The sequence below is a fragment of the Lolium perenne genome, chromosome 3, assembly GCF_019359855.2.
Source record: "Lolium perenne isolate Kyuss_39 chromosome 3, Kyuss_2.0, whole genome shotgun sequence".
Lineage (NCBI taxonomy): Eukaryota > Viridiplantae > Streptophyta > Magnoliopsida > Poales > Poaceae > Lolium > Lolium perenne.
This window is the reverse complement of record NC_067246.2, coordinates 14,192,022-14,207,495: the sequence shown is the minus strand read 5'-3', so window position 1 is coordinate 14,207,495 and position 15,474 is coordinate 14,192,022. Positions and strand designations below refer to the sequence as shown.

General features: G+C 44.7%; 1 protein-coding gene across 2 annotated transcripts in view; it reads left to right on the top strand.

Annotated features, from left to right (window-relative positions):
- LOC127321163 (probable N-acetyl-gamma-glutamyl-phosphate reductase, chloroplastic) overlaps positions 1 to 13,727 on the top strand; it is a 48,166-nt gene extending 34,439 nt beyond the window's left edge. The window contains exons 1-14 of one of the 2 annotated variants that reach the window (XM_051350200.2): positions 9,794 to 9,863; positions 10,268 to 10,330; positions 10,432 to 10,572; positions 10,838 to 10,945; positions 11,087 to 11,173; positions 11,326 to 11,376; positions 11,475 to 11,546; positions 11,815 to 11,934; positions 12,170 to 12,230; positions 12,321 to 12,401; positions 12,613 to 12,692; positions 12,804 to 12,893; positions 13,010 to 13,138; positions 13,227 to 13,727. In XM_051350200.2, the coding sequence (XP_051206160.2) occupies positions 9,807 to 9,863; positions 10,268 to 10,330; positions 10,432 to 10,572; positions 10,838 to 10,945; positions 11,087 to 11,173; positions 11,326 to 11,376; positions 11,475 to 11,546; positions 11,815 to 11,934; positions 12,170 to 12,230; positions 12,321 to 12,401; positions 12,613 to 12,692; positions 12,804 to 12,893; positions 13,010 to 13,138; positions 13,227 to 13,334 (1,248 nt within the window). In that variant the 5' untranslated portion in view covers positions 9,794 to 9,806 and the 3' untranslated portion in view covers positions 13,335 to 13,727. Of the gene's footprint in view, positions 1 to 9,793; positions 9,864 to 10,267; positions 10,331 to 10,431; positions 10,573 to 10,837; positions 10,946 to 11,086; positions 11,174 to 11,325; positions 11,377 to 11,474; positions 11,547 to 11,814; positions 11,935 to 12,169; positions 12,231 to 12,320; positions 12,402 to 12,612; positions 12,693 to 12,803; positions 12,894 to 13,009; positions 13,139 to 13,226 lie in introns of those variants that run through there. The other variant, XM_051350201.2, reaches the window with a different exon arrangement.
- The last annotated feature ends 1,747 nt before the right edge of the window (positions 13,728 to 15,474 follow it).

The window sequence follows — 15,474 nt, the reverse complement described above, 5'->3', positions numbered from 1 at the left end:
GTCATTCTCTTTAGAAGAGATTTGCAAGCGCCAAACGATTCAAAAATCAAATGACTCCAAAAAACCATTTGCATGGAGTTCCTTCATGCGTTCCTTTCTAACATGACCTAAATGGCGGTTCCACTAATAAGTGGAATTCAAATCATTTGCCTTACGGCATATTAGCGTCAGTGTTATGTATGTGTGTTTCACCATTAAGATTTATAATAACTTATCCATCGTACATGGAGTAAGGTCATAATTTGAACAACTCGTTGTTTTCATTTGACCAGAGCAAAATAACAATTATTAAGTTCTTTATTATAAATCCTAAGGGCTAGGTAGAATGCCAACGACAAACATAATAACACTTTATTATGTCCTAGACGTGCATTATTACCATATTCCTTATCAGTCACTTAGGCCATTGTATTCTTGTATTGCGTTGTGTTGTATGACATCTCATACCAACCAATCTGGTACAAATACCCAAGAATTTCATTATGTGACCAAACAAGGAATACATCCATAACATGTATATCATTTATATACACCTGATATAGACTTTCTAGTCTTTTCTTTCTTTCTGCCAAAATATCTTTTGTAGTTTCTCTTTTAGCTTTCATCATTCTTAGAAAACACTTCACCTTCAATAACTTCTAGGTCCATTGGTCAAATACCAATAACCTTGAGGTTCTTACTTTGAAGTTGACCATCATATGACAAGTGTTCCAGATTTCACTATTAGTAACTTTGTAATATGATGAACAATTTCACTCATAATTTTATCCATCATATCATGACGACTTTCCGAGACCATGTCTGTACATGCTAGGCTCGTAAAGTTTAACCTCAGTATTCGCATGTGCAAATCTGGCTTGCACCCGTTGTATGCACACGTAGAATCTATCACACCCGATCATCACGTGATGCTTCGAAACGACGAGTCTTAGCAACGGTGCATACTAAGGACGATCACTTCATGGATATGCGAATATCGTTAGTGCCCAACTAGTTGGAGGATTGGGACGCCTGGCGTCTTCAACCTTCGTACATTCCCATAAAACTTATGAGTTTATGTAGTCTCACTAGATTATATTCTATCATCTTGCAATAAGGTCTTAGATATCACATATATCTCATACCTTGCTTATTTCTGAAAACGAAATTTCCAGCTCCTTACTTTTCAAACAGATTTGAACTTCAAGTTTCACGGAGACAAGATGATTCTAGGTACTAATTGAAACCATTGTTCTTTGAATCAGCAATGTGAGGTTTACTAAAAGTTTGCAATAGGACTTAATCATTTCTTGATTCTTTAACAATACGGTACCAGTCCGTAAAGTTTCTTGTCAGACTTAACAGTATTTCTATCTCAATTACAAGACTAGCGCATGGTAGAAAACGGATGCCAATACTGCAAAATTAATTCAAAATACTACTCAGACTATGTTCATGATAATTAGTTCATTTTTTAATCTAATTACTAATGAACTCCCACTTAATACAACATCCCTCATAGTTGTTAAGTGGTACACGATCCACATCCACTACACCAAAACCGATCATCACGTGAGATGATGTAGCTTCAATAGTGAACATCAACATGTTAATCATATCATCCATATGACTCGTGTTCAACCTTTCGGTTTCCGTTGTCCCGAGGCCATGTCTGTACATGCTAGGCTCGTCAAGCAAACCCAAGTATTCCGCGTGTGCAAACATGGCTTACACCCGTTGTATGTGAACGTAGAGTCTATCACATCCGATCATCACGAGATGCTTCGAAACGACGAACTGTAGCAACGGTGCATACGAGGGGAGAACACTTTATTATCTTGATATTAATGTGAGGGATCATCTTATAATGCTACCATCGCGATCTAAGCAAAATAAGATGCATAAAGGATTAACATCACATGCAATTCATATGTGATATGATATGGCCCTTTAGTCTTTGCGCCTTTGATCTTCATCTCCAAAGCACGGACATGATCTCCATCATCAACGGGCATGATCTCCATCATCGTCGGCGTAGCGTCAAGGTCCATGGCGCCGTCTTCATGGTTGTTCTCCATGTAGCAACTATTACAACTACTTTGAAATAATACTATTACATGAAATATAAAGACAACCATAAGGCTCCTGCCGGTTGCCATAATACAATAATGATCATCTCATACATATTCATCATCACATTATGGCCATATCACATCACCAAACCCTGCAAAAACAAGTTAGACGCCTCTAATTTGGTTTGCACATTTTACGTGGTTTAGGGTTTTCGAGTAAGATCCAATCTACCTACGAACATGAACCACAACGGTGATACTAGTGTTGTCAATAGAAAGAGTAAATTGAATCTTCACTATGGTGAGAGAGACAGACACCCGCAAAGCCACTTATGCAATACAAGTTGCATGTCGAACGTGGAGCAAGTCTCATGAACGCGGTCATGTAAAGTTAGCCCGGGCCGCTTCATCCCACCATGCCGCAAGATGCAAAGTACACGAACTAAAGACAACAAAGCATCAACGCCCACAAAACAATTGTGTTCTACTCGTGCAACCAATCTATGCATAGACACGGCTCTGATACCACTGATGGGATTCGTAGCATATAAAACAAAAAATTTCCTACCGCAAGAACGAAAAACACAAGCCAAGATCTAATCTAGTAGACGGTAGCAACGAGAAGATCATGAGACTAACCCTCGAAGATTTCCAAAGCCTAACGAGATTAGATCTCGTGGTGGATGTAGTCGATCACTTGCCGCTTGCAAAAGCGCGTAGAAGAACTTGACGGTGCCACAGTCGGGCAGCACCTCCGTACTCGGTCACACGTACGGTGTTGATGACGACGTCCTCCTCCCCGTTCCAGCGGGCAGCGGAAGTAGTAGATCCTCCTCGGAATCCCGGCAGCACGACGGCGTGGTGGCGGTGGTGGTGGAGAACTCCGGCAGGGCTTCGCCTATGCGCTGCGGGAGTATTATGTGGAGGAGGAGAGGCTAGGGTTTGGGGAGAGGGGAGGGGCACTTGGGCGCCGGCCCTTGGATGCCCTAGGTGGTGCGGCCAAGCCATGGGCAGCCCCCTCCCTCTCCTCCTCATTATATAGGTGGAACCCCAAGGGTTTGCCCAAAGTCTTCGAATAAGACCCCAACAGAAAAACTGCCTTATGGACGAAACCTAGAGGGACAGGGACTCTCCCCTTCCCCCTTTACTTGGCCGGCCAAGGAGGTGGAGTCCACCATGGACTCCACCCTCCCACTTGGTTGGCTGGTTAGGGTTTGTGGAGTCCCTCCGGGACTCCTCCTTCCATAGTGATTTATTACGGACAATTCTAGAAACCACCTTCCATAAATTCACCGGATCATTTCCAAACTTGGAAAGTGACTTCCTATATATGAATCTTATTCTCCGGACCATTCCGGAACTCCTCGTGATGTCCTGGATCCCATCCGAGACCCCGAACAAAACTTCGAACTCCATTCCATATTCCATATCTACTTAAACGACATCAAACCTTAAGTGTGTCACCCTACGGTTCGCGAACTATGCAGACATGGTTGAGACTTCTCTCCGACCAATAACCAATAGCGGGATCTGGAGATCCATAATGGCTCCCACATATTCAACGATGACTTAGTGATCGAATGAACCATTTACATATGATACCGATTCCCTTTGTCACGCGATATTTTACTTGTCCGAGGTTTGATCATCGGTATCTCTATACCTTGTTCAACCTCGTCTCTTGACAAGTACTCTTTACTCGTACCGTGGTATGTGGTCTCTTATGAACCATTCATATGCTTGCAAGCTAATTAGACGACATTCCACCGAGAGGGCCCAGAGTATATCTATCCGTCATCGGGATGGACAAATCCCACTGTTGATCCATATGCCTCAACTCATACTTTCCGAATACCTAATCCCACCTTTATAACCACCCATTTACGCAGTGGCGTTTGATGTAATCAAAGTACCCTTCCGGCATAAGTGATTTATATGATCTCATGGTCGAAAGGACTAGGTAACTATGTATCGAAAGCTTATAGCAAATGAACTTAATGACGTGATCTTATGCTACGCTTAAATGGGTGTGTCCATTACATCATTCATCAATGACATAACCTTGTTATTAATAACATCCAATGTTCATGATCATGAAACGATGATCATCTATTAATCAACAAGCTAGTTATACAAGAGGCTTACTAGGGACTCCTTGTTGTTCACATAACACACATGTATCAATGTTTCGGTTAATACAATTATAGCATGGTATGTAAACATTTATCATAAACATAAAGATATATAATAACCATTTTATTATTGCCTCTTGAGCATATCTCCAACAGTTTTGTGGTTCTGGACAAGATAGAAAAAGTATCGACATGAATTTGTATCAATAACAGCAGTCGAAGAAATAGCAGTATAAAAAAGAGAGAAAAGAGGAGTGATCAAACACGCAGACGATAAAAATATATTACCTGCGGGAGCGCATTGGTGGCGCTATATGGTGTCACACGGCAAGATGACGGGACGGTGTCTTTCTTGCTAAGCGACGAGATTTTTCGGACAAGTTTTTCTAAGTCCTTGACCGATAAATCTATCGACAGGCGATCAACATCCTTGTCACCAGCATACATCCAAATGGGGTTTTTGCGAGCTTGCAAAGGCTGCACCCTAATCCTAAGGAAATATGCCGTAATTTGGATACCCGACAATTCTTGTCCGCGGGTATTTTGAAGCTCGTGGATGCGTGTCATCAGCGCCTCTGTCGCCATTTTTTCTTCGTCGCTAGCCTCTGCATCCCAGGATCGGCGGCGACAGATTTTTTTCGTTGCCATCGAAAGGGGGAATGTTGTGTTCTGCCGAGTCGTGACTTTCCTCGTGGATATACAACCATTTTTTGCGCCACCCTTGAACTGAGTCAGGGAATTTCACATCGAAGTACTCGACATCAGGGCGGACGCAGATAACAACGCCGCCTATGTTATAGGCAACGTTGGGAGAGCCATTACGGTGAAGGAGGAAAATGCGCTTCCATAAAGCCCAGTTAGGCTGGACTCCAAGGAAAGATTCGCAAAGAGTGATGAAGATCGAGATGTGGAGGATGGAGTTGGGAGTAAGATGGTGAAGTTGCAATCCGTAAACAAAAAGCAACCCACGCAGAAAATCGTGAATGGGGGAAGAAAGGCCGCGGATAAGGTGGTCAACGAAACTGACCCGATACTCGATAGGAGGGGCTGGATAGCTCTCCTCGCTGGGGAAGCGCAGCGAATCTTTCTTCTTCATGAGCCCGAGTTTCTTCATCAGGTTCAGGTCTTGGTTGGAGATCTTGGATCTCTCCCACTCCAGATCTTCCGCTGCCATCTTTGACTCAGGAGTGCTGTGCCTGGTGAGCCGTGCGCGTGGTGGCATCAACAATGGCGTAGGCGTGAAGTGCAAGTGTGGCTGAGCTCAGGAAGTGTTGGGCGCAATGAGGGATTTTTGCAGAGGAGAGCAGAGGTGCGGCGCAAGCGAAAGGATGAACGGAGGAGGAAGACGACCTTATATAAAGAATTGGCGAAACGACGCACCGTTGGATGGAATAATTGTGCGGTGGATGTTGTACACGTGGGTAAGGGGTAAAAGTGTATTTTCACCATGATGAAAAGGAACAGGCGCCACAGTGCGTGCGCCAGGAAAAGTGGAGGACGTGTGTCCCCCACTTGCACGACGTGTCAAATTGATAAGGGTTTTGGGCCCGCAAGACAGAGAGAGAGCAGTACTCGCGTCTTCCCGATACAGTGATCGTGGCTATCGTCAGTAATGATGTCACCTTGCTAAGCGAAAATCTCGGCTATGAAGATTAATGAAATTGGCGACAGTAAAAGAATATCGATTATTTCGAGAGTCTTTGATCAAATACAAGTTTTTGACCAAATGCTCGGGAGCTACTTTAGAAAAAAAAAAGTTCGAGTATGACAAAATAGAAATGGCGAGAGCCTATGATCAAACGCAAGCATTTGTTCATAGCCTCGGGGGCTACTCCCATCGGGAGCGCTTGTCGCGCACCCGATAGATATGAAAAGCTCGAGAAAGAATGACAATATAGCAGCATAAGGCGTTGAGCCTACAACCAAGCACAAGTCCTTGGCTGTAGCCTCGGGGGCTACTCCCATCGGGAACGCTGTTCGCGTGCCCGATGAAATTATAAAAAGAAGTGAGCATATTTCGAGTTATACAAAAAATTCTACATATACTCCCATCGGGAAGGCAAAATAAGTCATCCGTTGACTCAATAAAATGTGCTATTCCAACAGCCGGAAAAGCACTCGACAATATATTCTCAGAGCGCCAAAGTTGCGAATAATCTCTGAATGCCGCAAAACTTTGCGAAGGTAAGACCCCAGATCCGTTCTGAGCGGCGTGGCGCCATCTCTGACGTCGGTTTGCTATTTTTTTCCGTATCAACAGATACGAAGAAAAATCCTAACGGACGCGTTAGGTATCTGATAAAATATGACTGGGACTCGACAGAATGGTAAGACCTTAAGCGGCGCCTATCGAGTTAACACCAGTATCCCGAGATCATGTCCGGGGACGTGATCTTGAAGTAGGTTTTTGCGGATTGCCACTAGAGCAGTTAACTAGTACCTGATCCGTCAGATGAACTAGCCCCAACTACCATTATCCCTGTACAATATATAATTGCATATCTAAAGATATGTGATAAGCTTGGAAAAGTTATTGAATAATTATAAAAGTTGGAGATTTTCCCTGATTCTTCGATTCAAGCAAAATCTCGGGGGCTACTGACATAGGCATCCCCAATGGGCCTGCCGAAGATGGTACCCGGGGTTTACTGAAGGCCCACGACTCGATGAATATGAAGATTCGGAAGCCCAAGTTAGTATTAAGGAAAGCTAGAGTTGTATTGCGAAAAACATACTTGTAATCTTACGGGATGAGTTAGAAACTTTCCCGGACTCTGTAACTTGTGTATTACGAATCCCTCGGCTCCGCCTCCTATATAAGGGGGAGTCGAGGGACAAAGAAATGATCGATTCATTGTCTCACGCAACCCTAGTTTTTACATCGTCGAGTACTTTTCGGCTGAAACCTTCTAGATCTACTTGCCCTCTACTTCCGACTAAAACCCTAGTCTACAATCTGTAGGCATTGATAAGTTAATCCCTTGTCATCGGGCCCATCTTGTGCTTTCCCTTCAAATAGGGGTCCGGGTCGCAGTCGTCCTGGAAGCGCCGGTTGGGGGCGTAGGAGGCTTGCTCCTCCTTGTGGATCCGGGAGAAGTTCTGCAACACAGAAGAAACAAATCAGTATGAAAAAGAAAAAAGTCACAGGTACTCCGGTACAAGATCTTCCGGAGATCCCGAGATCTTACTTGGCGCGGAGGAGAATTGCTGCGGCTATAAGGAGCCAGCCCATATTTTCCGCTGGGCCTCAAAGTGTTTTGGCAGATCTGCTTGGCCTTGAGGACCAAGTCAGGGGCGCTCAGCTGATGAGTGGTAATCCGGGTCGGATCCATCCGGCCTGACATCTGGCAGATTTTATGAGTGCGGCGCTGAAGGGGCAGCACCCGGCGCGAGAGAAAGGCCGTGACCAGATCGTCCGCGCAGAGGTTGGTCTCCTTCCTGTTCTTCTCGACGAAAAGGGAAACCCGCTTGGATTCCTTGTCGTCCTTGGGGTTGTGGAGCCAGTTCCTCATGCTGGGAGGCCCGGGAACATATCCCGGAAGATTGATGAAGTCCTCCGAGCCACCGTTCCGGATGTAGAAGAGGGATTTCTGCCAGGTCCGGACGGATTCCAGACCGGAAATTTTATGGAAGGAGCTCCCTTGGCGGGGCGAAAGGATGCAGCCCCCACACCGAACAAACGGTTTGGGGTGCGGAAGTTTCTTGTCTTGGATAGAATTCTTCCGGAGATAGTAGAAAAAAGAGAAATTATCTACAGAGGGGGTCATACCGACGTATCCCTCCATGAAAGTGGCGAAGGAAGAAAGATAGAAGATGGAGTTGCCCGGAAGGTGATGGGGCTGAAGTTCATAAAAATCAAGAAAGCGCCGGAAGAAATCCGACGCCGGAAGGCCTAATCCGCGCTCAAAATGAGCGGAAAAGACGACATATTCACCCGGCTGAGGCTCGGGCTGGCGCTCCTCGCCAGGGATGCGGCACCAAACCTCTTCCGGTATCCTCCGGGAGCGGTAGAGCCAGTCAATCTCCGCCTGGGTCACGTCGGAGCCCATCCAGGCCCTGCGCGTATAATAGTCGAGGTTGATGGCGGAAGATTGGGCAGCGGCGCCTTGGCTCGAACTGTCGGCTTCCTTTCCTAGGTCACCGGTAACCTGAGCGGAGCTACCGGTATCTTCTTCAGTCTGGGCGAGGTCCGCCTCGAGCCCATCGGAAGCATGGTCAACCGGGATCTCCTCCCCGGAAGAAGTGGTGGGGGTCTCGCTGTGGTGACTGCTAGCGGGGGATTCCGAAATATATTCCTCGGAAGACATACTTGCCTAAAGTTCCAAACCTAGCTACAAACTGGTTTCCCCAAATCTAGTCTCTCGCGAAGATCTACGAGTAAGAGAAAAAACAAAAGAAAATAAGAAGTAAATACTCTACCGGCCCAAGAGCAATGTGGTAAAGAGGGAGAAAGATACTGCGTCCGCGAAACTGACCTGAGGGTGGCGGTGGACGACGAAGGCGACAGTCCGCCGGAGCTCAGCGAGCTAGCGGCTAAGGGCGGCGAACGGAGAAGAGGAAGAAGGGGTTGCCGTACGGTGCTCTGAGCGGAAGAGGCGAAGAGGCTTCGGTGAATCTCGACGGGGCAGGGCTCTGCGGAACTTCTTCGGGAGGTTCGTTGGAGAGCGAGGTCTTGGCGGCGAACGACGGCGAGAGGAGCGCAAACGGCGAGGGCTCTAAGTGCTCAGGAAGTGGGGAATGCGAGGAAGGAGACGACGAGGAACTGCCGCGCCCTTAAATAGGGAAAGAGTTCGTGGGCCGGAAACCGCTAGGCCCGCGGCGCTTCGCCTCGTGGGCTGCCACGTGGCGCGGAGCTACACGCTTAAAAAACAAGATGCCACAGGGAGGCCACAAGGATCCGGAACGGCAGCGAGGATCCGGTGTGGCACATTAAATGCGAGCGCAGAAGTCGAAGGGAGGTGACCCCTGGCACTGGCGCGTCAGAAACAGTGCGCATGTCTCTGACAGGAACAGTTTCAGAGATATTCTCGACTTCGTCGAGGAGGGTTTAATGGCAAAGCTACCGGAAAAAGGTCGGCATGATGAGGTGGATTCGGCATAGATGCCAGAAGGTTTTTAACTGGTTACCGAAAGGGTTAAACCGGTACGTTAGAGATGGGAACCTGGCATGGTCCGTCGGATAGAATCCGCCGGACTATACCAGCTTCGGGGACTAATGTTGGGGGGATGACCCCCGGTATGCCAAAGGCGTGCCGAACTAGCCTTGTTTAGGCTGTTGAGGTACCGATTTAAAGGTTATTCCGGATAAGGAAGTTAAGTTCATGCTAAAGAGAAACTATGCGGTATACCGGAATAGGCTACCGATTTTACAAATTTTTTTCTTGGCTTCCTTAAAAGGCGTCAAAGAAAAAGACCATTTGCGAAAGGAGAAGCGGAAAAGGGCAAAACAGAAAGGAAAATAAAAGCAGAATAGAATCCTAGGAAGGAGAGGCCCCGCATTCTCTCTCCCTCCCTTGCCGCCCCCGCGCGCAGATCGCCGACCCCTGCGGCCTGCCCCCGTCCCCGTCCCCGTCCCCGTCTCCGGCGAATGGCGTCCCGTCTCGCCGCCCGCCTCCTGCCGGACATGGGATCCACGGCGCTCGGCGGTGCGGCTCCGGCGCGCGCCGGATTGGCCCAAAAGGTAACCCCCGGCCTGCCTTTTTGTTCCTTATTTTCCATTTTGTTCGCCCCCTTGCAAGCTTTGTCTCTGGCGAATTCAGGAAGGGTATGTATGACCCGCGAGTTGGATTATTGACCCTCTTTCCCGTTCCTCACTTTTTTTTTTTTTGTATATTTTGGTGATCTGATGCGGTGATTCGGCTAGATTGGCGGTCCTTTTGGGATCATTTCCTGGGCGATTTCGCCTGTGACGGGTGGAGGCGATTTATAGTCCCTTCGACGCCGTCTGCGCGTAATTTTGGTCGTCCTTGGGGCTTCGGTCCACTATGGCCTTGTTCCAAATACTACATTTTGATGTGTAGAACGAAACTCTTGTCACATATTTTGAGCTAAGGCTGAGAGAATATTTCTGGTGTTAATGTGTAGAATGGAGCCCTTGGATCTAGTTTCAAGCCAAGCAGTAGTTTCATGCTCAAGACATCTCCCAAGGTGAAATTTTTTCCATCTTCTTTCTTCAGTAAATAAATAAACACCGACGTCGACTTTTGTTGTACTCTACATACTAATGAAAATGGTGGTATATGTTGTAGGTTGGATGCTCATCACGCCGCGTGAGGGCATCCATTGCCTCTTCGCCACAAAAACAATACTCTCCCAAGACATCAGCAGTTCAATCAGGGGAGGAGGTGCGCATTGCAGTGCTGGGAGCCAGCGGTTATACTGGAGCTGAGGTTCTTCTCGTTTCCCTGTCATTTTCCATCTTTGTTGACGTACTCCTTGTCATGCAGGGATAGGTTTGTTTCACCTGCCAAATTCTTGGGCACTGTTACCAAAAATTTGGCAGGGTGGGTTTAGTTTGGCGCAAACCCAACAGACCCGTAGTATATGCACTTTCCTCTTTTGCTTTTCCGGTTCAACATTAATGTGCTATGATCGCCATTTTTGGTCTTATTTTGGTTCAGTTGCTAATGTGTTAACATACACTCATGCTAACAGATTGTTCGGCTTCTAGCAAACCACCCTCAGTTTCGTATCACAGTGATGACCGCAGATAGAAAAGCTGGTCAACAGTTTTCCTCTGTATTTCCTCACTTGATAACACAGGTACGATTTTTTTTTCTTCTCTTCCTCCACACGTGATGCTTCATCATTGCATATTAAGATTTTGCTGAACCTTTAAGCAGTAGCACATTTCTTTATGTGAATTTGTGTTGGCATACGGGTGATCATCTTTCAATATTGCAGGACCTGCCAAATTTAGTTGCAGTAAAAGATGCAGATTTCTCAAAAGTTGATGCTGTTTTTTGTTGCTTGCCACATGGAACAACACAGGTTATTTATTTTCATCATGCCTTTTCTGAAATGTTTTATGCCAATTGCTGAATATGTAAAGGAATCCAGTTATTCACTCTGTTGTCCATTGGAAGATAAGATGCTATTCTCAACACATTTCAAGCAAAGTCTGATTGCAAGTTTTTTATCAGGAAATTATTAGAGATTTACCCCAGCAACTGAAGATTGTTGATCTCTCCGCGGTATGCTCTACGCAAGCTCATGCTTTGTTTATGTAGATATCGCCTTGGTTGCCACTGAACGTCCCATGATTCTTATGAGTGACTTACCATGTTTGCAGGATTTCCGATTGCGTGACATCAGTGAGTACGCAGAGTGGTATGGTCATGCTCATAGGGCACCGGAACTTCAGGTTTTTTTCTACTTTCCCCTACAGACTTTATAACTTCCATTGGTTATATTGCTGTTACTCAGTTCTTAAGTTCCAAGTTCAGCAGCCGATTACCAACTTGGATTCCTATTGACATGTTCCATCAATGTTCTCTATATAGTACCTTTGGGGGCTTGAATTAGAATGCTTTGTAGTCTGTGATATTTTTTTGTTCCTCCTATGTCATTATGTTTATTTGTTTCTTTGTTTGTTTGTTGTGAACTCATTTCCTGTTTCTCTGTTTATTCAGGAAGAAGCTGTGTATGGTTTGACAGAGGTTCTTCGAGACGAAATACGAAATGCTCGGCTTGTCGCCAATCCAGGATGTTATCCCACGTCTATTCAGCTCCCACTTGTTCCTCTAATAAAGGTGGGAATCAACTAGAGTTCTTAGTCATCCTAGTCTCTGGTCCAAATAATAATAGGTTTATACATAATAGGCCTCACTTAGTGTGCTATATCTGCAAAGGTAGAAAGAATCTTCACATGCGTTAATTTTGTCAAAATATTCTGCCACTGTGTCATGCTCACTTAAGAAATGTCATCATTTTATTAATCTTGTTAGTATCTACGTTGTTCTTAGCATATTTTATTTTACCTTGCAGGCAAAACTGATCAAGCTGAGTAACATTATAATTGATGCAAAATCTGGGGTTACCGGGGCAGGTCCGTATATTTGAAGATAACATTATAAAATATAAGTTTGTTATGCGAAATCAATAGCCAATTTGCTTGTTATAACCTGCATTTCTTTAGGACGTGGAGCTAAGGAAGCAAATCTTTACACCGAGATAGCTGAAGGCATTCATGCTTATGGTATAAAAGGCCACCGGCATGGTAATCATATTTTTTGCAAACATTTGAAGTCGACATTAGTTTCGTATTTATTATTATTATTATTTTTAGTTTGAATAAAAAAATTGTTACTGTTATGTTCACAAACATATCTGTCCCCCCTTTGGTAAAATGCAGTCTAGTTACAGATTATTTAATATTCTATCCTTGTGGCTTTGGTGGCCTTACTGACAATGAGATAACACCATTTCAGTTCCCGAGGTTGAACAAGGACTTTCAGATGCTGCTGAATCTAAAGTTACTATCAGCTTCACTCCAAATCTTATCTGTATGGTAAGCACATATTCAGAGATAACTCCTGGTTTTACAGTTTGCTGTGTGCTTCACTAAAGGCATAAGAAATGTGTAGAATTCAATTGCTTTTTTTATCTGTATGTTGAACAGAAACGTGGGATGCAATCTACCATGTTTGTTGAAATGGCACCTGGAGTGACTGTCAGTGATTTGTATGAGCATCTCAAGTCTACTTACGAGGTTTTGTTTGTTTGATTAAGTGGAATAAATTATCTGTCTGCAGAGAGCTATAATTTTTGAGAGAAACACCTTTACTCTTGTTAGCATCATAATATTCTGCCGGTGCATCTTTTCAGGGTGAAGAATTTGTCAAGCTGTTAAATGGCAGCAATGTTCCTCACACACGCCATGTTGTTGGATCAAATTACTGCTTCATGAATGTCTTCGAGGACAGAATTCCTGGAAGGGCCATCATCATCTCTGTCGTAAGTGTCTCAAGTTGCTCAAACACTAGCGAATAATGTTGCATACTTAAGATGGAAAATCGTGATTTCTTGTTCTTCAACAATGCAGATAGATAATCTTGTGAAGGGGGCATCTGGCCAGGCTGTGCAGAACCTCAATCTGATGATGGGTCTGCCTGAGAATATGGGGCTGCAATATCAGCCCCTGTTTCCTTGATATATTGTGCCAGTATTTGTTGTGGCTTGTCTGTGATGGTGCTTTGGAGTAGCAATCTCTGCTGTTTTCTGTTGAGAGGAAAGAGCTCGACTTCAGAGTGTACTCAAACTTTCTCAAAAGCATAACTAGGCTTGTGCTGGTGTAGTTTTTAGAGATGAGCAGCAATTAGCAGTTGAATAAGAGTAGTCATAAGGCTATGTATCATGTATTGCGTTGTTATGAGATCAATAAAACAGTCTAAAAGTCAACTCAGAGGCATCAACCACTGCGGACATCATTGGATATAGAGCATTTCTTAGTTCTGATGTTTTTGTCAAATTTTATCTTGTGTGATGTACCCAGATCCTAAATTTTACCACAATAATGCAGGTGACTGGTATATTGTTTTTGTCCTTTCTAGCCTATCAGCATACCATGATTTGAGTCGACTTTGAATTCTATAATAAGGTGCCATATCTTTCTTTTGAAATGCTTTGATAAAGCTCTAGCCATAGTTTGGTTAACTTTAAAAAGAATAACAGTAGGGTTGAGTTACTTTGGCCCTTATGGCATTTGTGGCTCAAGAGGTGTCTGGTAGCAGCAATTTTATTTGGAATTGCTTGTGTTCATTTGGTTTCGTGTTTGCATGGCGGATGTGTATATATGCATCGAAAAAGGAGGCTGAGATTTTTTTATTTCCCATTGTTCTTGTGATGTCTGGGTGGTTCTTTGTTATGTTGCTGGGTGCATGCTTTTTGAGTTGCCGTATAGTCGCCGAGTCGGCGTGGGGTGGCTGGGTCGCGCAAGCGACTCGACTCACGGCCTAGTCGCGTGATAGTTGCTGATCGCCTGCCAGATTTTTTTGGGGGAATATAGGCTCTCTCCTACCTCAAGATTTCAGAGATAAAGAGATGCAAAGGGAGAGAAAGGGCAGAGCTCAGGGAGGAGAGGCTGTCGCTGCTCCTCGCCGGCGGCGCAGAGGAAGGAGATGGTTTGAGGGGATAGGCTCGAGCGAGGCTGCGTGCAGGAGTGCGCCTATGGGCTGGCGGGACTAGGAGGATTCATGTGACGGGTGCTAGGTTTAGCGAGTGGGTAAGGCTGGGAGCGATTAGCTGGGCTGTGCGGGGCCTGACTGGCTTGGCTGCTATAGATGACAAGCCAACTTTGCTCATATGGCATCAATGGGCTATGCAAAGGAGAGAATCAAGTGCGGTAGTGCTCTTTTTACTGCCATGGCGACTTGGGGCAACTAATCAAGCCAAGTAGTCAAGCCAGCAAGTCACTAGCTGCAGTCATGTCGACTTGGCTTGACTCGGCGACTCAAAAATCATGGCTGGGTGCTATCCTACATACTAGATCTTTGATATGTGGACAAATGTAAGGTCGCAAATCTCAATCGAGTCAGAGCTTGTAAGTTTATTTCAATGTATTGTTCAGGTTTCAGTAGTTCTATTATTGTTCAGTTTTCTGGAGTAATTCTGTGCAAAACTTAATAATTTGATGCAACCGTAAAATCTTGTCAAAGATATAGGTACACATGTCGATCTTCTAACTATCACATTTATGACTACGATGAGGCTTGGTAGTGAAAAGCTCCATTGCATTAAGATTGGTCAGCCTACACCCCTACCTAAGCAATTGTCAAGAAAACTGATGTTACATGCAAGTACATTTGAAGCCTGGCAATGAAATGGGTACATCCTACGTTCCATAGGTACCCATCTTCAAGGGGCTCTTAGCTCTTCAACATTACTGAATCTTAAATTTGGCTACTAGGTCTTAGGGAGATGTATCTAGACATCAGTACTAATTTTTTAGTTAAAATCATTGTTGACACTTTCTTTTTGGCCATGCTAATCGAAGATGCTATGTGCTGCTTGACTTGAATCAGCTGTGTAGGCTTGTAAACACTTCTGCATTATGTTATTAGCCTTTGACCTTAAGTTCTTTATGTTTATTCTCTGACTTTAGTTCATTATCTGGTTTTTTGATGATTGCATTCAATTAGACTTCTTGGCTCATGTGTTTGTCCATGCATATGAATTATTTGAAGCATTCTTCTGTTTAATCATCTTATTTGGGGGTATTTTTGTGTTGTGCTAAAATGCAGATGGGCTTTAGGTAGACTAAGATATTTCTATTGATAGTCTGTATTTTGCAC